General features: G+C 39.1%; 2 protein-coding genes across 14 annotated transcripts in view; both read right to left on the bottom strand.

Moving 5' to 3' along the window:
- Positions 1-12,295: 12,295 nt before the first annotated feature.
- On the bottom strand, positions 12,296-12,736 carry LOC131232392 (serine/arginine-rich splicing factor SC35-like). Its single transcript, XM_058228616.1, has one exon. The coding sequence runs from the start codon at positions 12,734-12,736 to the stop codon at positions 12,296-12,298; it is 441 nt and encodes a 146-aa protein (XP_058084599.1).
- A 469-nt stretch (positions 12,737-13,205) lies between these two features.
- Positions 13,206-24,916, bottom strand: part of LOC131232456 (iron-sulfur cluster co-chaperone protein HscB homolog) — a 38,228-nt gene continuing 26,517 nt past the window's right edge. Inside the window, exons 2-8 of one of the 13 annotated variants that reach the window (XR_009164848.1) lie at positions 17,022-17,118; positions 16,809-16,898; positions 15,604-15,669; positions 14,943-15,011; positions 14,638-14,780; positions 14,268-14,370; positions 13,206-13,455 (exon numbers count right to left, since the gene is read on the bottom strand). Coding sequence is in view for 2 of the 13 variants with exons in the window: in XM_058228692.1 (XP_058084675.1) it covers positions 14,643-14,780; positions 14,943-15,011; positions 15,604-15,669; positions 16,809-16,898; positions 17,022-17,118 (460 nt within the window). In the remaining 11 variants the exon portion in view is untranslated. Of the gene's footprint in view, positions 13,456-14,267; positions 14,371-14,392; positions 14,781-14,942; positions 15,012-15,603; positions 15,670-16,808; positions 16,899-17,021; positions 17,119-24,916 lie in introns of those variants that run through there. The other 12 variants (XR_009164845.1, XR_009164851.1, XR_009164847.1 and 9 more) reach the window with 12 other exon arrangements.

The following is a 24,916-nucleotide window of genomic DNA, read 5'->3' as shown; positions in this document are numbered from 1 at the left end:
TTCTAGCGAGTTAAGATTTTGAATCTCATTGAGATTCGACTAGCCAAATTTTGGCTTGGGCCAACCGAAGTCTTGAAAGATTTCATCCCTCGAAATCCGAAGATCTGCTGGAATACAATCGTTGGAATTTGGCCAGCCAAACCTAAAATCGGGTAAGCTGAATTTCCAATTCCTTTAGCTATAAATAAAGGCTTTCTCTTACTGTTTCATAAAACGAAAAATATAGATCGATCTTCTCAAGAAAAGTGTGAAAGTCCAAGCCTCCTTAAGCTATTTGAGCAGTAATTCTTATATTTGATTTAGCTAATTCTATTCTCTTTCTCAAGTTTGTTTAAATTGTTTTAATAGAGTAATCTATACTTGATATTTAAATAATCAAATTTACAACATTATGGTATTGTTCATTTCATTGAAAATATATTAGATCCCTACATTCTTTTTGGGTTGAACACATACACGGCTTCATCTATATCCCAAGAAAGAAGATTGTTGTATTCAAGCTACAGTCACGTCTTCGACTTGCTAATTGAAGATAAGTACTATTTTACTTTCATTTCAATTTGGGTTTTTCTGAGATAAGCCCAGAAATCTCAGAAGAGTTGTTTTGTGGTGAGCCCATGAAAATCACAAAGTGAATTTTATTGTGGTGAGCCTGTGAAAATCACAGTGGATTTTGTTATGGTGAGCCAGTGAAAATCACACTGCATAAGGTTGTTAAGGTAAACTGTTGAGGGTCAAATATTACATATTATCCCCCATTTATATCTTGGTTTTATGAATATGATAATGTTGAATGTCCTATTTTACTCATGTTTGTGTTGCAAGGTGTGAAAGTGCCCTGGTTTGTCAATTAAAGAGCATTAAGCCAGCTAGACAAAGGAGCCCCCATAGGAAGATTGATAAAGTGTTTACCTCAACAGGATGTGTGCCCGAACTTGTCACAGATAAATCTTAGCCTCACATCCCATGTCCCAAAACACTAGGTAATTAAAACCCTTAAAATTGCATAAAACATCATAGGGTTTTTGGTTAGAAAACTTTTTTCAAACTCAGGAAAATCCTTAAGTTTTCTATCTTTATCGATTTATCGATACATGGCTCGATGAAATCGAACCTTGTTATCGATGTCCTCAAAGCTCACTCGATATGATCAAAATGAGGATTTAAGATGTCCAACAACCACAAAGATCTCTGGACTGAATTATCGATACATCGATGGATCTTTCGATATCATCGAATTTTGAATCTCGAGTCCATTGAGTCGACTCGATAAAATCGACATCAAAGGGCAAGTCATGTGATTCTCGATATATCAAAGGGCTCCTCGATATCTTTAGAATTCAAATCTCGATGATATCGGTTTGGGATACAAATCTATCCAGCAAGTTTTCAGGTTATTCTTCTTGGATTGAGGGTCACTCGATAAAATTGATATTCAAATATCGATTATATCGAGGCAAGGTCGATGTCATCGAAAGTGGACATAAACTGTCCAGCAAGCTTATAGGAAAATTCCTTGGAATTATCGATGAATCGACACAGTCATCGATATCATCGACATTCAAATTCCGATGATATCGAGTAATGCTCGATCATATCATATACCTGATTGTTTCAAAGGCAAGTGCTCTCACATTTTCAAATGTCAAGGAATTGAATCCAGTGTCGACGAAATCGGAGTTCGAAATCCAATGACATCGATGCGTGTTCGATCTCCTCAACTAGTTGGTAAAAAGTTTCAAAAGCGTTTGATAGTTGGGTTCGTGTCATCGAGCGGCCAATCAATGTTATCGCGAGTATATGCTCGATGATATCGACCCTGCTCGATGATATTGAACTCTGTAAAAAATGTGACCGTTTTATATCCGTTGGAACCTTTTGCCTATTTAATGAGAGCTTGGCCTTGGTTCTTGGTAGAGAAAATAGAAAATGCTTTTGAGTGTTTAACCCCAGATCACATACCTTAAGCCTTCTCTCATGGAAGTTCATCCTCCAATCCACCCTCATAATTGACATTCAATAGAGTGGATTGGGGAATGAACTTCCGCATTTAAGGATCCTACAACTACCATCTTAATGGCAAATCATTAAGCTAGGATGCCTTAAATGCATAGATGATTGGAATCGCTTTATCTCCTTTATAGGAAAACATTTAATAGAGTAGGATTTCATCATAACCTTGACCCAACCCGTCGCCTTATATTGGTACATCTTTTGAGTTGCGGTTCAAGGGAGCTGAAGATTCTTCGTCATCAAAGGAGGAGATCTTCATCAACGTGCTAAATGGTGCTCATCTACTTATTTGTAAGTCATTAGAGTCCAGAGGACCCTTGTGATCATTCCTTCTGTAGGATTGGGTCTAAGGTGTTTCTCACCCCTTTCAAGTCCTCATAGGAGGCCTCCGACGGGAGCGTACGTAGGGGTGCTTTGTGTTGACCCTTGCTCTGTGGAGAGCATAAACTCTTAGGTCCTTGTGTAGATCCTTGACCTGTGTGGTCTAAAACTCAGGTGCTTTGTGTTGACCCTTGCTCATGGGAGCATAAACTGGTGAAGTTCCTTGTGTGGCCTAAAAGTTGGGTGCTGTGTGTTGACCCTTACTCCTGTGTGGGGCATAAACTTATGTCGTGTAGACACGTTAGAGTCAGCCTAGAGTAGGTTGTTCTGGTTTGAGGTGAACCTGTTATGAAACCTCCGTTAGTGAGATCCGATACACTCAAGGGTTGAGTGCGTTCGCCGGAAGTGGAGTAGACAGGTAGTCGAACCACTATAAAAACAACTATGTTTGAGATTGTTATTTTCTTTTATTGCTTGTGTGATTTCCCTAAATGTTTTCATATTTGATTATCTAAGATCACACCTCACACACAGTCACATCCATCATAAACTATGATTTGCATCTTGTTTATCTTTCAAATAGTTTTATGACTGGATCCTCTATTTGGCTTGGAAGCCATTAAAGTTACTTTGAAGAAATCCCGATACATGCATATTTTCTCAAGGTAAGATTGATAGGATTTTAATTTATCATAAAATACTAAAAAGTCCTATTCACCCCCCTCTAGGACATATTGGCATATTCCCACTTCAACTAAAGCGGTCATTACCACAATTTCAATTGGTATCAGAGCGAGTCTCTCTTAAGGGCTTCACCGCCTAGAGCGTGATTTTGATTGAAGTTGGAATCATGTTCAAAAGCATATTAAAGGGTGTGAAATATAGGAACAATTGCCTAGTAATCCATACTGCTTTGAAAGTCGGCAACAGTTTAAAATGGTATCTTGACAATGGATGCTCCAAACACATGACTGGTGACCAAACTCATTTTTTGTGAGTATTCAGACTTTGATGGTGGATCAGTCACATTTGGAGATGGAAGCTCCGCCAGAATTATTGGACAAGGAACGATAGCTGTACCAGGACTTCCAAAAATAAAAAATGTTCTCTGTGTAGAAGGTCTGAAACATAATCTCTTTAGTATCTCCCAAATCTGTTACAAAGAACATTTGGTCACCTTCTCAAAAGATGTGTGTAGGATCTTAGACCATACAGGAAAATCTATCATAAAAGGTTTACGCACTAGTGATAATTGTTACGTTATTGAAAGTACGAATGAGAGTGTATTATCCACAAAATATTGACGGCTAGATTTATTATTGTAAATGAAAAATCATTTCAGATGGTAGAGAGTCAATCTTTTATCGTATTAGCTAGAGGTCTTAACCTCATATATGAGGTCTCTCGTACAACAATAAAGAAAGTGTGCATGAAGATGTATGCAAGCGAGAAGGTCAAGTTGAAAGGACAATTGGCATCGGTTTCCCAAATCCGCCTGATATCATATTTGTGGACGACATACAATCAACGAAATGGATATATGTCACTAATTGCCTACTACGTTGATGCTGAATGGAGGCTCTGAAAAATAGATAAACTCATATTATCTTGCGCCTCCTCACACTGGTTTGATGATTTCATACTGCATCAATAGATGCATTGTGGCATGGGGCATTGAGAAAAAATCTCATCGATAACTTTAGACAACGCATCTGCAAATGATAGCGTGATAACGAATTTACGGAATCAATTTAGGGCCACTGGTGACTTGTATTTCGGTAGGAAAATATTTCATGTTAGGTGTTGTGTCAACATCCTAAACTTGATTGTACAAGATGGCCTTAAAACAATTAAGTTAATGATCGATCACATCAGAGAGAGTATGAAATACATGCGGGGGTCACCTTCACAATTAAATACATGAAATGAGATTGTAAAACGGTTGAATTTGTCATCTCAAAGAATGATAAAATTGATGTCATTACACATTGGAATTCAATTTACGAACTGTTGAATTCAACGATAGCTTTCAGATATGCATTCTCTCACTATGCGGAGTGTGATAGTGTGTATCAGTGGTTGCCTTCTGATGATAATTAGACAAGAGCTGAAGCAATTCACAACTTTCTTTCAGTTTTTTATGATGCAACGAAGATCTTTTTATGAAGCATATATCTAACAACAAATATATTTCTACTAGAACTTTAGAGAGTAAAAGATATTTTGTACAGAAGCTGTAGTGGACAAGATTTTCTACAAATAAAGACTACGGGTATGTAGTTAAAGTTTGATAAGTATTAGTATGAGTGCAGTTTTGTAATGGTTGTTGCAGTCATTTTTTTATCATTGATAGAAAATGTTTATGGTTATATTCATTTTTAAAAAGTTGTATGGTGAAAAGAGTGTCACTGAAATCAATAAGATTCGTGATGCAATTGAAGATCTGTACAATTTTTATGTAGAAACTTTAGGGCGTAAAAGACAATATCGCAAGTAAGACTCCTCAAGTGGGTTCTAGTTCTAATGTTGCTACACAACAAAATACAATCGACGATTCCATGTCTTTCATGGTACAAGTTGAGACCCAAACGCAGACAACCTAAACAGAACTTTACCACTATCTTTGATTCCATACCTTGAGATCACGTTTTGTGAGTATGAAAACCAAAAGATTTCAAGATTTCTTATGGCCTCAACCCAAACATAAGAAATGAATTGACTTTCAAAGACAAATTTAAGTGTTTAATGCATACACACTTATATTAAAAGCTAAGGAGATAATTAATTGGGAACATGCAAGACAATTTTATGCTCCACGATAATTAATTAGGCGAGGGACTAGTGTACCCAAGATAGGGCAAAACAACACTCATTTTGCATGCTTTAAGTGTGGCTTGATGAGATATCGCTCTTTTCAATTTCCTCAACATCAATCCACAGTTACGATAAGTTTGACTAGGGATAATATGTTGAAAACACTATCAACCGTATAAAAGCATAGGATGACATAGATTATAAAGAACGTGCACATGAAGATGATGCTCATGTTGGGGAAGATGTAATAGATGTATGTGGTGATAAGAGCAAGTCTTTGGTTATCGGATGAACCATGCTATCAATGCCTTGAAGATTGATGAAGTACAATGGTTGTGATAATATCTTTCATACCACTTACACTTCTAATGGGGAGATGTGTACGATTTTGGTAGATGGGAGGAGCGATAAAAATATTCTCTCACAAGAAATATTGGATAAATTAAAGTTTAAAGAACATAAACATCCAGATCCATGCAAGATTCATTAGTTCAAGAAAGGGAAAATGTTTATCTTCACTCCATGTTCTTAGTTTCTTTCTCTATTGGATCCAACTAAAACAAGCATGAGATGTGGTGTGACATGGTCATCATGGATGCATGTTATATTTTGTAGAGTAGATTGAGGTTGTGGGACCAAGACATGGTGCATTTAACTCAGACTAACACTTATTCCTTCATCAAGGATGATATTAATATCACACTGCGCCCAATGAAACATCTTAAAACACCTAAATCTAATAAGGACAAGGGAAAGAAATCACTCAATGTAGAAAAGTTTGAAGAGGAAAGCAATGAGACTGGCATCATTCATGTCTTGGTTCTTAAAGAAGACACAAAACAGTTAGAAGTGCCAACCTCTTATATAAAGAGAGAGGGCGACGATACCTAGCCACGATCCTTGAGAGCTATGGAGTTGCATTCAACAACCACTAAAGCAAGGCAGGGGTTGGTGCCCAAAAATTCCCAATTGGACTTCCCCTTACGTAGAACATTCACCATTGCATTGATTTAGTGTTGAGCTCGAGCCTATCGGATCTTGCATAATACCGAATAGATCCATCTACATATGTTGAACTCCATCGACAGGTTTCTGAGTTGCTACAAGAGGGTTTAATTCGAGAAAGCATGTCATCATTTGTTGTTCTTGCATTATTAACTCTTGAGAAAGATGGATCCTGAAGGATGTATGTAGACAGTCATGCGATCAACCGTATTACGATCAAGTACTAGTTTCATATTCCATGTTTGAACGATATGATGGACATGTTGTACGGAAAGTATATCTTTCCATAGATCAATGTAAGGAGCGAATATCATCAAATTCGTATATGACCCAAGAATGAGTGTAAAACCACATTTAAGACTTGAGATAGGTCATACAAGTAGCTTGCAATGCAATTCTGACATTCAAATGCGAAGTGCTTTCATGAGGTTGACTAAAGCACTCTACCACTCCATTAGAAAGTTCTTAGTTAATTTTGATCATATTCTTATTTTTAGACCTGATTCATCTTCTTAGCTTAATCCCTTGTAGCAAATATTTGATATACTATAGACAGAGTCACTATATGTTAACTTGAAAAAAAAAAAAATTGTTTCTTAAACAAAAAAAAAAAATATTTGTTTCTTACTTGCTGGTAGTGCAGTGTTTATGGGGTATATTACATCTACAGAAGGGATTAAGGTTAACCGGGAGAAAATCAATGTCATTTTAGAGCAGCCCACCCTACAAACCGTTTCAGAAGCTAGTTCTTGCCAATTTCCATGGCTTGGCGAAATTTTACTAGATTTATTCAAATTTTCAATAATATCATTGCACATGTCACTAATTGCATACACGGAGGAAAGTTCAACTGGACTAAAGCGGTGATTGAAGCTTCAGCAACATAAAAAGAAGATAGCAAAGGCTCTAGCTCTTCCACTTGCACACTTCAACAAAGCCTTTATAGTGGAAAGCAACACTTCAAATATTCACATTAGCGCAATGCTGAGTCAAGAAGGAAAGACGATTGCTTTCGTTAGCAAAAAGTTTAATAGTGCAGAGAAGAACTACTCCATATATGAGCTTGAGTTATCAATGGCATTCCCTAATTTGTCGAGCATTCATACTTGGACCATGAGGTATTGAAATATCTCAACTCTCAGGAGAAGTTAAGTGCTCGTCATGCAAAGTGGATGGCTTTTCTTTAAGAATATACTTTCATTTTTCAGTTAAATCGTTATACTGGGCTCTAACTGAGTGTGAGGGAAATGTGGGGATATCTTCGATGAGATACGTTTGGCAATACAGGGCTCCTTTGGAGAGTCCTTTACCAAAAGATAGAGAAGCCTAATAGAATCTTCAATTTCTTCCATCTTGGAAATGCCTTTTACGAGGGGGAGCCCATATAACTCCATCACCCCTCTAAAAGAAACAACTAGAAACCTTCATATTTGGCTCCTTAGCCAACCCTGCCAACCTTGGGAAATTGGTTGCCAACGAAGTCTCCCCTAACCACCTATCTTCCCAAAAGCGAATGTCTTTCCTGTCCCCCAACTCAAAACCTATCCCTTCCCATACCCTTTGTTTTAGGGATACCATCGACTTCCATGAATAAGAAGCATGATACAAAGAAGATGATTTTGTCCACCACCCACTCTCATCCACTCCATATTTCCTTTCTATCATCTCCCTCCACCTAGCTCCAACCTCTACCCCGAACCTCCACACCCATTTCCCTAGTAACGCTAGATTCATTTCCTCTAATTTCCTCGAACCTGCTCCTCCTTGATCCCTCAATTTGTATACATCTTCCTACTTCATGAGATGAAACTTATGTTTCTCTTCCGATCCTTCCCATAAGAAATTCCTTCTGTCTTTCCAAAGAATTCAGCATAGATTTTGGACACTTGAATAACGACATGAAATAAATTGGAAGATTAGACAGATGCATTTATCATAATCATTCTCCCACCTACGAATAGATAGCTCAATTTCCATTTGGACATTCCAATCACATCGCTCGATGACATTGTCCCACATATGCTTTGCCAGTTTGCCTATACAAAATGGAAGGCCAAGATAAGTAGTTGGAAAAGATCCCACTTTGCACCTAAAAATAAATGCGAAAAATTTTGCATTTTCTTTCGTGATCGCAACTCCAAGAATCTCGCTTTTACCAATGCTCACCTTCAACCCGAAAACTGCCTCGAAAGAAACAATAATCAACTTGAGATTGTGCATTTCAAAACTATCTACCTTACAAAACAGAAGTGTATCATCTGGATATTGTAAATGCATAATTTGAAAATTTGATCTATCCACCCCAAATACTTCCACCAAACCTCTCTTTTCCTTTCTCTAAGATTTTTAAGGGCAACCATCACATTAACAAAAAGATAGGGCGATAGAGGGTCACATTGTCGTAACCCTCTAGAAGCTGAAAAGAAACCATACAATGAACCGTTTACCGTAATAGAAAATTTTGATGACTTAACACACGCATGGATCCATGCTCTCCATGTGACCCCACACCCCAACCTTCCCATAGTCAAGAAAGGCCCAATTCCCATGGTCATAAGCCTTTTCAATATCAAGTTTGCAAACTAGACCTTGATCCCCTCTTTTCTTACACAAATCAATACATTCATTAGCTAGTAAGGACCGATCAACTATTTGTCTCCCGTCCACAAAAGCCCATTGAGAAGCCAAGATTATATTCCCCAACACCGGCCGGAATCTAGAGGCGAAAACCACCACCAAAATCTTATAAGGACCACCTAACAAGCTAATAGGACGAAAGTCTTTAAGGCTTTATGCTCCTTCCTTATTTGGGATCAAAGTTATGAAAGTTGCCTCTAATTCTGCTACAATAAAACCTTTCTCAAAAAATTCATTCGTGGAATTTTATTATTATTTTTTTTAAAAGCACATCTCTCCTAATCAAGGCCCAAATTTTCTAAAAGAACACTACTGGGAAACCATCCGGCCCCGAAGCTTTATCACTACCCAACTCACCCACTGCTTTCTTGACTTCTTCGTCCGAGAAGGGTTGTTCCAATGAGGCCACTGCCTCTGTCAAGAGACTGTCAAAACATAGATCATCAAGCGAAGGATGATGCCACCCATATTTTGATTAAAAAGACTTGTAATAGTCAACTATAGCACCACTAAATTTCACCTTCCCCATGAGCCTTTAACCATCTTCCATAAGAACTTTGATCTTGTTTGTGCGAACCCGAGAGCTAGCTATTGCATGAAAGAACTTTTTATTCTTGTCCCCTTCTTTTAACCACAATGCCCTTAATCTTTGACAACATTTAATCTCTTCTTCAATCTCGCAGCACATTTTGCATAATAAACCTCTCGCCATGCTCTCTCTTCCTCTGATAAATACCATGCCTCTTCTTTACAATCTAACCTCTGTAATTCCTGTAACCAATTGGATGTTTCCTCCTCCCTGCCTTGCAAAACCACTTTTATCCCATCATTTATTCCTTCAATAATTTGAACTATTGAAAAAGGGGAAATCCTACACCCCCATAAACCAAAAACGATGTCCACCATTCCACTATCCTTTCCGCAAAGCCTTCTATCTGTAACCAAGCTAACTCAAATCTAAAGGGACATGGGCCCCAATTCTCCTCATCTACCTCAAGCAATACCAGGCAATGATAGGAGAAAGGTCTAGGCATACCACTTTGATGAATCGTTGGAAAATTTTCCGCCCAATCCATTAAAATGAGGAATTTGTCTAACCTAGACTTTGTCTGGTCGGCTCTCCCATCTGACCATGTAAATTTGACACCTCCAATTGGTAGATCCACCAACTCGTTTTTTGAAATCTAATATAAAATTTTTTTTAAAAATTAAAAAAATTGTTTTATACTTGTGGTTAATTTCCCCCCTCTTGACTTTTCGTGAGTGAACCTTACGACAGTGAAATCCCCTCCCATACACCATGGTACACACCATCTATCTCGGCATTTATCCACTTCGGCCCATAAATCACCACGTAAATTTGGTTTACGAGGCCCATACACTCCAATAAACATCCATGTTAAACCCGAAGCAAATTTTTCAAGACGACTGAAACCGAATAATCCCCAATCCAGTAGTCCAGCAGTATCTAGCAGAGTGGGCCTCCAATTTTGTTAACTTGAAGGATTGTAACTTGCTTTGCTTTGGAGGTTAATCCTTTCCCTAGCTCAGCGGGAGGATCCTCTTTCCTTGTATCCCATTTTATTATCAATATAGTTTTTGTCATCTTTCCAAAAAAAAAAAAAACAAAACAAAACAAAAAAATCCCCAAACCAACAATCCTCTTTTTGCCACACTGCTGAATTGCAAATCACCAATATACCTCCCGCCACTCCTACCACATCTGCAGCAACCCACTCTTCATGTTTGTCCCACCATATTGAATTTATCAACTTCACATATGAATCTTTCAATTTAGTTTCCTGAATGGCTGCCATTTGTATTTTGAATTTCTTACAGAGATCTTTTATTTGACTCTGCTTTTGTGAAGAGCCCAAGCCCCTAACATTCCATGTCATGATCTTCATATAAAACTTAGTGATTCTGATTTACCCCTTTGCTCTGGTTCATCTCCTCCATTTAGATTGAAGTGAACCTGTTTGGGGATTATTTGCCTCCCCCTCTCCTCAACAAATTCGAAATATGCAATATAATCCTCTGGCCTGTCCCCAAATTTTATCCCCACCAATCGAGCCACCTCCATCGTAATAAGTTTTATTCCTCGCATTCCCTGCGCCATTGAAAACCTTGTATTCTGCAGCTGAATAAGAACTGGAATATCAGGGACCCCTAACTGATTGGAACACCTGTTATCCATTATATCTGCATTTTGAAACTGACAGTCTATCACTAGCGGAGCAATAGAAACCAGGCTCCTGGAACTGTCTTCAGGCTCGGGAAACAGCCCTGCATCAGAGATACTATCGGAATCTTGAGATACTTCAGATGAAGTACGAACCATCTTAGACTCCCTGTTTTCGTAAATTACCATTCGTCGCCAAGAGTCCAAGACCTCTGCATCTGTTTCTGTTGTCGTATGAGATAACTCTGCGAAAACGTGGGCAACAGAATCGAATCGTTTTTCTGGCTTGAGTTTGCACCTGTGCGAACTTAAGTTCTCAAACACACATGCCTCATAATAAAAAGAATCCCCCTTCTCCAAAACCATCATATGCGGTCGAGTAGAGTTTAGCAAACTCGGACCGTTCTCGATTGAAATTCTCAATAAGCTTGCATTTATTTCGGACAACTCCTTCAGCAAACGTGTAGAAGACGCCTGGACTCCCTCTGCAAAAGAAGCTTTTGTCGGTTCGACACACAATTCCAGAAATAGGTTTGACGCTCCACACTTCCATCTCTCAACCGCACCTCCTATCTCCCCTTTCTCACAGCCAATAGACGAACAACAGCGCTCCTCAAAACATAACAATGTATCGCGAGAGTATGGTATCTGTGCTCCATCTTCAACATCGGTCCCAAAGTCCATTTCCGGCTCTCCCTCCTCCAAAGAAATCTGATCCTTCTCCTGCACCACCAACATTGCTATTTTGACATCCTTCACCCTTGAGAAAACCTGTTTCGGGAAAGCGACTGTTTTTTTCTTCCTGATTTTGAGCTATCGTCTGTGTTCTTGTCTACCTGTACAACCTTACTGATACATGCTCCTAATTCTTTAATAATATCTTCCATCCAAAGTTCAAGAGGAATCTTCCATATCTGGTACCAATGCTCTTCCCACCCAAATACAGACCAATCCTCCCATTTTTTGAATATCCGTTATAAAATCAGAGTGATCTTTTGCATGCTGCAAAAACCTCTTCCGCGTGATCTTCACACCCCAACGAGAGAAGCATCACAACAACGTGAAGGGTTTTCACAACTATATCTTCCTCTGATATCCCTGCGCAATTGTCACTCAGCCACTCCACAATCCTCTCTTCCACTGACCCTATTATCTATCCACATCATATCTCCTTCATCCAAAGATTCCCTCCAAACCCACCAGTCAACCTGATTGAGCATATCCTCTACCATTACACCCTGTTTTTGCTTAGCATTTGACACTTCCTTGTAAGATTTTGCTCCCATGGTCGGCCTCACTTCTTACGACAACAAAAACTCCTTATCAAACCCCATTTTGTCCGTTTCCCACAGTAGCATTCTCTTTTGATTTTGGAGCTCCAGATTGGAGATAAACTTTCCGTTCACTGTTCTTCCTTTTTGGACCATACTTAGCACATTGAACTCTGAGTTTAATCCCTCCGAAGCTCTCCCCATTCAGTTGGTAAACAGCTTGATTCATCTCCTCCATTATACTCATTCGAGCGAAAGCAAAACCTCCTGGAAAGTTCGAGATTCTGTCTTTCAGCACCACTACCTCCATTACCACCCCAACACTGCCAAAGACCCTTTCGAAGTTTTCCGGTGACCAACCTTCCAGGAAAGATTGGACGAAAAGAGTCTGATATTCCGACAGGGGTACCTTTCCTCTTCTCCCAAATTCTGGACTACCATTCTTTTTGTTTGTTACCATCTGCCATTTCCCGTGTTCGTCCACAGCCTCCATTGACGATGGATTTGTATTGTTTGTTTTTGAAGAATAAAATCTTCAATTTTCAAATTAAAAAAATCTGCAAAAGTGCATATATATATATATATATATATATATATATATATATATATATATATATATATATATATATATATATATATATATATATAATGGTAATAATAAATTCACAGATTTACAATGTATCCTACATACCATTACTTCCAAAATAGCATAGATGCCGATGACTCAAATCACCTTATTAACCTAGGGAAAGAAAAAAAAATCAAGAGAGAAAAATAATAATAATAATAATAATAAAGCTTGTAGTCTTCTGGGAAGTAGTTTGCAGATTATTATTGGATGCAGGCATGGACCCCACGTGATGGGGCCCAGCACTCAGTGCAGCATTCATATTTTAGCAGCCGACAATGGGCTCTAGTCCGCTCACACTATAATTTATGCAGACTGCCTGAACAGGGCCTCATTATCAAATGCCACTTGTATTATGTTCTTTATTAAGAATAGTCATAAAACTAGCAGTTGTCACAGTTCCACATTATGAGTTGCAACAACATTAACAGACCAGCATTCACCCAAAAAGCTTCAGTAGACATTCCTGTAGGGTTTGACGTTCCATTTACATCTTCCTAGCCATCAGCCATTGATTGTCCTTGGTTTCATTTCATGTCAGCTAAGAAAAGAAGTCGGGCATCCACACTCTCTGCTCCATGAAACTATCATCAGCCAAGAGACAGGCATTCAACTACATCTTTCAGCATCTTTTCACAATAAATGTAGCATCTCTATAGATGATGAAAATATCTGAAGCGTATAGGACCTAAATGATTATGACATTACTAGCTTCATATTCCCACCAACATGCACCCATATGTGCTGATGTGGCACATGCTTGAAACATCCTGGCAGGTGGGACCCACCATGTAGAACCCAAGGCTCGAAAGATCAGGCAGGTCCAATTATCGAGTGGACCAGTTACGTATGAGAAAATGATGGTTAAAAATAACTCCAAAACCTGTCCATGTTTCCACAACAGTGTGTGGCCCTTGGATTGGACAGACTGAATTCGTAGGCTGCAACGCCTAAATGGAATTACCTGCCAGATGAATCACTTGGATGTGGAAGATGTGTGACACATTGGCACATCTGGTCATGTACAGATTTAGAAATCCCCCTTGATGTAAACCAAAATTAGCTGCTGATTAGTGTTTAAGAACTCGATCAAGTGCCTCAAAGGCTCACCAAGTTGCCTCGATCAAACATCAGGCTCACAATTGTTTTCTTATGAAACCCAATTAATCAGACTAGTCACTCGTAAACTAGATTTGGGCATTTCACAAATCAAAAAGATTAGATTGTACTGTTAGCTTCTAAAATTCAAGTAATTGAGTGTGTATTGAGTCAATTCAAACTCAGGCCTCATCCAGCTGTCCAGGTTTTAAACTCCTTGATTTCAGGGGTATGCAAATCCTAAGAACTTGGAAATGAACTATACTCAACCAACTTATATTTTCTGGTCATATTTTACCTGAATCTTGGAGCCATCTGCCACTGATGTCAAAGGCCACTGCCGGACAGGTTCTGCACAGGTGGGCTCAACACTGCTGGGAATCTCAAAATAGGTTAGCTCCCTAATAGAAGAACAGCTTTCGGTAATTGTAGTTACAATATCTTGCATCTCATATATAACAAGCAGCAGCAGAATTTTGCACATTAAAAACTTCCAGGTTTACACGAAAATGTCAACGCTCTGTAAGGTGATCAAGGGTACACTAACATTACAGAAAAGGGCCTTTTATCCAATGAAATTATCAGAAATTTTTATTTATTTATTTATCGAATGGCAAGTAATTAGGTGAACTTCCATATTAGTAACAGAGTTCCATTAAAAAGAATACCTACATTAGAGCTTTTTCACAATCTCTTCAAGTGCGCGCTCGTAATATGTCATTCTCTGGGTTGATGTCACAGCATGATCAAATTCCCGGTTCTTGAAGGCGGTCCCAAAGGAATCAGACCAGATTACCAGTTTTGATTGTATCTAAGATTAAAACCAAATGCATGATGGTTAGATGCATTACTTTAAACTGGATGTCCCAGTTCCTGTCTATCTTCACAGATGCCAAGTACGAGCAAGGTAATCAAAAGCAATCGCCTGATTCACAAATAAAAGGGAACGTACACAGATTGACAGTCTGCTTACCTGAGACTGGATCTGTTTTAGTGCCTCAGAGTCATCAGCATCATCCACAGCTTCTCTGATCTCCATAATCTGTCCCAAAAGAAAGAAAAGCGACATTTAGAATAACTCCAAAAGGGGACAATCCATTTTTCTTAGAAAATTGAGTTGTTTACTGCAGATGCTGGAGAACCATTCCTGAAGTTTTCCAATCATAATTATATTGCTTTAATGTATTTCTCTATTGGAATACTTTTCTTTCTTTTTTTATTTTTGGTTGGGAAGTTGCGATTAAACCCAAGACTGACCTCAAGGTTGCACTGAAGAGGCACAATCCTCTGAGCTATAGGCACAACCCATTTTCCAATAATTTACTACTAACCAATAACTATAAAACAATGTATTCTAATAAAACCGTATAATTCTAGTACCAGCAGGCAGTTGAACAAAACCAGAAAAGCAAGGGTATTGCTTAATTGCCTGCCAGTACTCCAGCAGGGTGTGACAATGCACTGTTCTATTTTTTGGGTTTTCAGAGGCTTATGTGCCCCCAACCTTATGTCTGTCTTAAACCAAACACATGTAAGTTATAAAGAAAATGACTAAAGAAGATTAACAGGCCAGCCTGCTACCCAAATAAACTTAGTTCAAAGGGTAGACCCAAGAAAACTCTTCTGCCAATTACCTCAGTAAGTAATTCAGGATCTGAAACCGTTTTTTCTTCATCCACATGTACTCCTTCAAGTTTCAACTGCCACAAGTAATAAAGGTAATAGACATGCAATGCAGCAGGCAACTTCCAATTGTGCAAGTGATGTCTCATTCACCATTTTCTTTCTTAGCAGAGCATAAAAAAGGCAATAGAAAACATTTTTTTTAAAAGGCAAAGCAGAAAATCCTTTATTTATTCTGTCAAATGGCTACAGATAATAAGACCTCAAAATCATGAATGGTGTGACAACACAATCCTCTTGCTACACTGATATGCAGATTTTGATGCATCCGGGCGATGCGTCAGGCAAAACACCACATGTGGAGTGTCAAAAACTCAAAATGGACCACACATTTGACAGTTTCCATGCTAAACGAAATCTGATTATGACTGTTGGGGCCCACTTATCCAGTCGGATGATGCCAAAGGTCTCTTTCTATAAGCTGATTGCTACTTCCGGACTGATATATCAAACCATGCAGCAAGCCATACTCACGTGGTTGTGTGCAAGGTCAGACGGCTCGTGTACAGTATTAATGACATTTAATACTAACCATACGACACCGTTTGGCCTCTTTCTAAGCATCAACCATATGCTATCCTATAACATAGTGCAAAGAGGACAAACAGCTGACGTAGATGGAAATCCAGCTGAAAGTTGCATCTTTAATTGCATAGAAAGAGGTGGTCTACAATGCTCAGGCCAACTAGAAACCCATAGGTAAAATGAGGTATTATAAAATGCCTTAAGGTGAAAGGTTGTATAGTACCATCCGGATTTCAGTTTGAGCAAGCGTGGAATATAAAATGCACATGGTTCAACAATCCAAAGGGTTGATATTAAGGGCCCCACCGTGAAGTGTGGATGGTGCATGCAGCAAAATTCCCTCAGATTGGAAGAATCCTATAACCCTTTGATAGGCGGTAAACAAATACACGGTTAAGAGAGAAAAACAAGGAGCAGTTAACAATCAACCAAGAAAAAGGTCACATATCATACAGCCAGAATCTTCCAATCCGGGTGATTTCTAGTGCATGAGCTATCCATGGTAAGGCTATTATATCAACAATTTTAGATCAATGAACCATGGCTCCACTTGTACAAACTGAAGAACCAAGGTACTTTACAATCCTTTGGTGCAAGCATTGTATAATGCCTCTTAAAAGGGGGGCCTTACCAGATACAACGCCCTTGATAATGGTTTGCTGAGTGTGCGGTAAGCATCAATCACCCGAGCAGACTGTTCGGCAGCATATGTCCTTTCTTCCTTAACAATAGGCAAAAAATAATAATAATAAAATACACAGCAAGAATATATTGGTTCAACAGCTCCAAAAAGCAAAAAGAGAAGTATAAAAATTTTCAAGATTGGAAGTGTACATGCTCAAACCTCAGACTTCGAATGAACTAAATCAGGGTGTAGTTTCTTCTGCCAATTTTTGTATTTGCTATCAAGGTTCTCACCTGGTACATCATATCTCTTTTCCCTGTCATATTCAAATACCAAACAAATTCAGTAGAGATGTAAAAAGGAGTATATTGATAGACTAGTCCTCCACTGATTATACTACCATAGAAAGATTAAAAAAAGGATGCTCAAGGTACATGTGAAATACAGTGCTCAGATGAGAGGTAGTGATGCAGGACAACTAACTACTTGCTCTAAAAGCTAGAACTGATAGAGAGGCGAATCAATCCCATTATCTAATAGCCCAAGCCCCACATCCCATGGGTTAAGTCCTCGGCTAAACCCCCCTCGTGGGCCTTGCATCCCACAAGCCACCCCACTCGAGCCCAATGTGAAAATGCCCCAGCATTAATTACCCCCGATGAGGAGTCTCGAACACGAGACCTCCCGCTCTGACACCACTTTGATGCAAGACAACTAACCACTTGCTCTAAAATCTCAAACTGATAGAGTGTCATGAATCAATCCCTTTATCTAATAGCCTAGGCTCCACATCCCATGGGTTAGGTCCTTGGCCAAACCTGCCTCGTGAGCCCCACATCGCATGGGTTCCGCCTCACAAGAGCCACCCGCCTCTTATGGGCCGCTTATCCCGAGTGTGCCTCTACATCCCATAGGCCACCCCACTCGAGCCCGGTATGAAAATGCTCCTGCATTAGGCAGGGCACCAGATCGCACTCCCTACAAATAGAATATACTAGCATTTATTTGACCAAAAATCACAGGACTAGATATATCTTGTTCATGGTGCTAATAGGGCACGCTATTACCAATGCCTTACAAAAAGACATCAGATTATCAGATCTTAATGCCATTCTTCGATAATTACTTTATGGCATCTGGCACTCCTCTTCAACCAATGACTTGTGTTAGCACTTGGGTAAGTTGTATTGACAACCGGAATTTGACCACCTGCTACTGTAATTCTTAGTCCCCTGCTATTTTGCACTTCCACCATGCATCTCTGTACAATAATGTTAGTGCAATTTTTTTATCCAAGTTCTGTTCATTAGGATTCCTAAAACAATTTTCACAAGTGCACAAAACACATTGAGGTAGATTGTCACTATCTTAAGTAAAAGTATAGTATTGGTGCCATTGTACCACCACATATCTCTACGGATTGACAAGCAATAGGTTCATTGACTATCATGATGACTTCCACCTGGCATCAATTTCTAGTTGAGATCATTTTCCTTGGATGTAGTTTGGACTAGGGTCAAATGGATGACTTAGATATTTCAATAACCAGGAATTGCAAAGCCCAAGTATTGTAACCACTGGGAATTATCATAACTGTGTCAGGATAACAACTTGGAGTAAGTGATTGTGATTCCCAAAACTTGAATTCCCTACATTTGGTTCAATTGTAAGTAGGAAACCACATGTGGCATTGATCAAACTACGGAATGTTCCAATCATTGATCTAGGACAATCATCATGTGTGTCCAACTCCCACCCTTATTACCCATTCCTCTTTAAAATATAAAAAATAAAAAATAAAAAAATTCACTTTTGTCAAATGATCCCCCTTAATTGCCCACCCATACTGAAGATCCAACCATTGATCTAGACCATCAATCTGACCCTTAATTACCCATCGTTACAAAAGAAAGAAAATCACTTCTATCCAATAATCCTAACCATTCACTCAATGATTTAGAAAATGGATGGTCCACATTGATCATACTACAAAAGGTTTGATCATTGATCCATACCCTCCATCATGTAATCCTACCCTCACCCGACACTATCAAAATACCACTTTTGTCAGATGAGCTTAACCATCATGGTTAAGGAAAATGGATCGTCCATATTGATCATGTTATAAATGGTCTGATCATTGATCTAGGCCATCTATCATGTTGGTCCCATCCTTGATTGCATATCCCTCTCAAAAATGAACTTTCCTAAATGGTCCTAACCATCCATTCAATGCCCACGGAAATAGTAATCCATATTGATAATCCTACAAAGTTACAAATGGTCCAATCATTGATCTAGACGATCCTTGATTTCACATCCCTCTCAAGAGATTTCTTTGGTCAGAAGACCCTAATCTGAGGACCCTAATCTTCCAATCAGTGCCTAGCGAAATGGGCAACCCATATTGATAGTACTACAAATGGTCCAATCATTGATCTATACCATCCTTCATGTGGGTCCACCCTTGATTGCCCATCCCTCATTAAAATGACTTTGGTTAAATTATCCTAACCATCCAATCAATGCCTAGGAAAATGGACAGTCCATATTGATCATATACTACAATCAGTCCAATCACTGATCTAGACCATCCATCATGCGGGCCCCCATCTTTGATTGCCCATCCCTCTTAGCAGGTAAGTAAATGGGCAGTTCATATTTACCATAATACAAAGATTTCATCATTGATTTAGACTCTTCATCATTTAGGTCCCACGCTTGCCAATCCCTCTCAAAAGAACCAAAAAAAATAAATAAATCATTTCAATTGGATGACCCTAACCGTCACATGTTTCCCAACTTTGATTGCTCACCATCTCAAGGGACCCTAGTGAAAATCAGTAACTCTTTTTTTCTTGTTCTTTTTTCCTTTTCTGGCATTGTGATTCCCTTATTTTGGGGTATTGCAATGTTCATCAGGCATTTGAATATCCAGATATTCCAACATGTAGCAGCCCCAAACACAAAAAATAAAATAAATAAATAAATAAATCACACCCCAATGGGAAGTTGAGATTCCCAATCCCAATTCCCCCATCTCTCTCAAAAGATCAATTTGGTTTGAGGACTCTAAACTTCCAACCAGTGCCTAGTGAAATGGACAGCCCATATTGATAGTACTACAAATGGTTCAATCATTGATCTATATCATCCTTCACGTGGGTCCACCCTTGATTGCCCATCTCTCTTAAAAATCACTCGGTTAGATGATCCTAACCATCCAATCAATACCTAGGAAAATAGACAGTCCATATTGATCATATACTACAATCAGTCCAATCATTGATCTAGACCATCCATCATGTGAGCCCCATCCTTGGTTGCCCATCCCTCTCAGCGGGTACGTAAATGGACGGCCCACACCATACTACAAAAGATTTCATCACCATCATGTAGGTCCCACCCTTGCTTGCCCATTCCTCTCAAAAGAATCATTTCAGTGGATCACCCTAACCATCAGGTGTTTCCACCTTTGATTGCCCAATGTCTCAAGTAGGCCTAGTGGAAATCGATAATTAAAAGTTTTTTGGTTTTTGGGGGATTGTGATTCCCTAATTTTGGGATATTGCAACGTTCATCAGGCATTTGAATATCCAGGTATTCCAACGTCCAGTAGCCCCAAACGTAGTAATCACACCTCAAGTGGAAATTGACATTCCCAATCCCAATTCCCCCAATCCAAATAGCCCCCTATTAACGCACTTGATAGAAATGGACAAGGGATCGGGTTGCACTGTAGGTTCAACTATCCCTGTACCATTTTTCTCTATGTTCCTATTGACGTCCCATTTGGTAGTGTCCTCAAATGGCCTAGTTTGCCAACCCCTCCCATTTGGCAGGCAATTGTAATCCATGCAAAATCACAAGTCAATCTAAAACAAGACCACATCTGAACATCATAATAGGTCAGAATGCCCCATGGCCTACATGACTAAAAAATCAATTTTCAAATCTGTCAAGGCCCTAGGGGCCCTATCGGCAATTTTGATCACCTTTTCAGACCCATAGTCCCAATTAGAAGGTCCGAGTATGGTTTAGATTTAGTGGGCCCCACATGTGGAACAAAGTCTAGTCCAAACAGTATGTTCCCAGAAGTTCATATGCTTGAACGTAGTCTTTTTAATTATGTTTCTTGATTTAATATGGGAGAAAGCAGCATAGTTATAGTTATTTCCTTTATTGAGTAACAGTCCTATTTGGACTTGGACTATTTTTTTCTGGTTGATGGGTCTATAACTAGACCAGGGATATGAAACAAAACTACACGGTATTTAACTGACACAAAAGAGGCTGCCTCTTGAGGTTGGGGGGAAAAAAAGGCCCCGGAAGTAACCCTTCAAAAAAAAAAGGGGGGAAAAATACAGGCAGGACTCTACAATGAGAGAGAAAGAAGTGAGATTCCTAATTCATCTCTTTGTGGAGAAACACCATAAGCATGAGTCTTTTTCCATTCTACCTTTTTGTCTCTAAATCTTGTTTTCTATTCCTATTTGCCTACTATGTTATTTTTATTTGTGTTTCAATGGCTTGAAGAGCTCAAGGGTAATCTATCAAGGTCACTGGAATCTAGAAAATTGCGGGTGGCACCTCGATTTCTGCCAATGGCAAGGGCATGCTTTTTTATCCCAATGGTTAGAAAGAAATCAGTGTACCTTTAGGGGGGAATAATGCAGTCCCTTGGAAATAATAGAAAAGGATTGCGAGTCAATTATCATTGATTGCTGCAGAGCGGATAAGAGCAATCAGAGGCATGTCCAAGCAAACAGTTTGACAGGATTAGCCAGCAGTGCCCAATTGTGGGAGGAGACAATCCAATTGTGGGTGGAGAGAATCTAAGCCAGGAGTTTGATGGATGGTGGTTCGCTTGGGAATCCCAAATTGGCTGGAATCAGGGGATTTTCACAGATCATCAGCTGTGTCTATCTTGGAATTCCAAACCCCACAACAAAAAAAAAAAAAAAAAGAGTGTGATTGAGCAACATCCTTTTGCATGGAAGGTTGCAAACGACATGGAGGAATTTCATGATCTATGTGCAAACTCATACATCTCCTTTTTCCCATATCCTTCAAGAAGCCATTTCCGCCAAAAAGAGGTTGGCAAAAGAGAGTATATAGAGAAAACATTTCCATCACTGTGGACAATCATGGTCAGGCTTATGTTTTGTTTTGTTTTGTTTTTAGCATCTTTAGGGTTGGATATGTACGTACCTGTTTGTAGTTTGAGAAGTGTTGTCTCTCTTCCCCTTGTGATTGTTTTTTTTCCCTCTTCTTCTGAGAAAAATTGGCAACCTTTTGTTCTTTTCTTGCCTGTTTCCACTACCATGGTCATTTCTATTGTCGCAAATAGAACAGGTCGTGTGACATTAAATGAGGGCTGACATTGGGCCAGCCCTAGGCTAGGCAAAATCAAATTTCGAATAGCCCTGGCCTGCCTAGTTCAAAAAATCAGGGCCCGAACCAACCCCAGGCCCACCCGTTGCCAGGACTAACGTCAAAGTCACACATTCACTATCAGCATCAGCGTCAACCCTTGATGAGATAGCTACCTATCAAATTGAAACCCTTGATGACAATAGTTATATTAATTTGATGCGCCCCTGAACAAGAAAAGTTTGATCTGTTCCACATGGCATCTGTACTAGTGGGACCCGAATTTTGGTGATCCAGATTATTCATTTAATGCCCCATTATCTGTGGACAACGCCACCGAAAGAAAAAGGTCCATCAGATAATCTTAACAGCCTGCGAATGAACAGTTTGGCCAATAACCCATTTCCAGCGTGATAAAACCAATGATCAGGCAGTTAAGAAATCCAGCCAACCAAATGAGCAGTTGGGGAATGGAGAGGTGATCCCCGCCGTAACGTTCCAGCCTGAATAAGAAGTAATGCTTGGTTTAGTCTAGCATTGTACATCATCTCCCTCCCTCCTCCCTCCCCCCCTCATTGCATATCAACTAGCATGTATATTACAACAAGGGATCATTTGGATGGTGATACATGGGGCAAGTAGTAAACGATTTACTAGTAAATCATTCACTATTTGTGTTTGGATGCCTTAAATTGCTAGTAAATCACTTACAACTTGTAAATGATTTACTGGCTTTGCCCCCTTTCCATTTGCTAGCAAAAACCTGAGATTTCATTTACTAGTAAATGCTTTACTAGCAAGGAGAAGGCCAGCTGATCGAGACAAAACCCGGACTAACTAGAATTAGAAATTTAATTTTTGTAATTAATAACAAAAACCAAGCACTTAGCCAGTGTTTGAGTTGTCGGTATTGCTACAAGTTTCGCTGGCCGGACACAAAGATATAATATCGTTATCGCTGATAATATCGCCAATAATCGGAAATGCAAGGGAAAATGGGGAAACATGGAGAAAATGGTGGAATTTTTCAATGAAACTTCAGCACATGCCTAAATACACATATTTACATATTCAGGAATGAAAAAATTGCAAAAAGAATGCATTAAATAATATGTTTCCATTTAATGGGCGCCAAAAGGCATGCGTTGTCATAAGAAATCACTCAAATATTAACCAAAATGAGTTTATATAATACAAATGCAGGCTTACAACAATTAAGACATGCAAAAGTAAATGAATTAAAAAAAAATACACATTTCTAGCCATATTTCATCCCCACATTGAGTGACGAGGTGGCTCGTAATCATTGTCTGGATCCTATGGCAGTTAAGAGTAGGTACCGTTGCCCAACATGTTAGCAGTACTGTTCCCAGGTCATCCTCTGCTCGTACCAATTGAGGAACTCTCTTATATACCTCTGATAGTCATCCTCCCCAAACTGTACGAGTACGCCTAGATGTAGGTATTGCGTGACATACATCGACGACATTTGCTAAGCAGGGTGCTTAGAGAACAACTCAAGTTCAACCCCAACTCCTTGACTTAGCCTAATTGGTAAGACTAGTCACGATGGAAGGAGAGGTCAGAGGATCAAGTCCTAACACCCTAGTATTTAAGTTTTTACTAAATTTGTGCTAAATTTTACAAAACCCTAGTGGAATCTTCAAGATTTAGGGCCTTACGTTCTTTGTTTGGATCTATGGAGAGGTTTGGGAAGATAAGAGGATGGCTCATGCGAGAGATCTTGTATTGTAGAGATCGGTTTTGAGAAATCTAGCAGTATCAATCTAGGACTATTCAAATCAAAGACTTTCTATGGCCAAATCTTGCCAAGGCCTTGAATCCTAGAGTGTTCTGACTATTGGATTTCCCACAGCAATCAATGGAAGGTATTAATGAAAATAGACCATTACAAAATTCAGTTATCGATTACAAATTCCGGATGAATCAGATCCGAGCAATCCATTGTTCTTTTTAGATTTATTGATGGAAAACGATGGATGGTTTGGACCCAAACCCTTCGATTGATTGTAGCCATAAAGGCCAAGAGATAGAGAAGAAACCCTAAGATTTTCAGAAACTGGACTGTGTAACTGACCCAACCAACTTCGGTCGATCGATCGAAGGTTGTCATCAATCGATTGAACAAGTCAATTTTTGTCCAACGACCAAAAGTATTAGTTACAAAGTTTTCTCAATGGATCAAAGTCAAGGTTAGATCGATCGAGGAGATCCTCAAGCGGTCTCGATCGATCAAAGGCATCGACCGAAGATGATCAAAATTGTCCAACAACCAAATTGAATTAAATTGGACCATTATCAATGATATAGGTAGGGTTCGACCGATCGAAAGTATCCAAAAGTGGTCAGAGACTTATGTTTTTAAATGTGAGTTTTTCAGATCGATGTTCAATCGATCGGGGGATCGATGGAAAGCCTTCGAACTGGCTCGATCAATCGACCAGATTGATCGACATTCCCATGTATAGTTTTCTAGATTTTCGAAATTAAGATGTTTGGATTAGTAAGACCTCAATACATGTAGTTCCTTGACCAAATGAATTGATAATTGAATCAAAATTGTGATTCCTTAAACTATCTTAATAGGGATTGAGATTCTAAATTCAAAACCATACAATTGTTCAGCGGATTTAGCTCTACCAAGAATAGGTGAGTGAATCCATGTACAGTTAAGATGGATGATGTGGTTGCTATGACTTTTATGATCGCTATGATTGCCA

The sequence above is a fragment of the Magnolia sinica genome, chromosome 18, assembly GCF_029962835.1.
Source record: "Magnolia sinica isolate HGM2019 chromosome 18, MsV1, whole genome shotgun sequence".
Lineage (NCBI taxonomy): Eukaryota > Viridiplantae > Streptophyta > Magnoliopsida > Magnoliales > Magnoliaceae > Magnolia > Magnolia sinica.
This window is presented reverse-complemented; position numbering and strand designations above follow the sequence as displayed.

What these genes read in the sequence shown, in the direction of transcription:
- LOC131232392 (XM_058228616.1), bottom strand. Translation starts at nt 12,736, where the DNA reads ATGGAGGCTGTGGACGAACACGGGAAATGGCAGATGGTAACAAACAAA.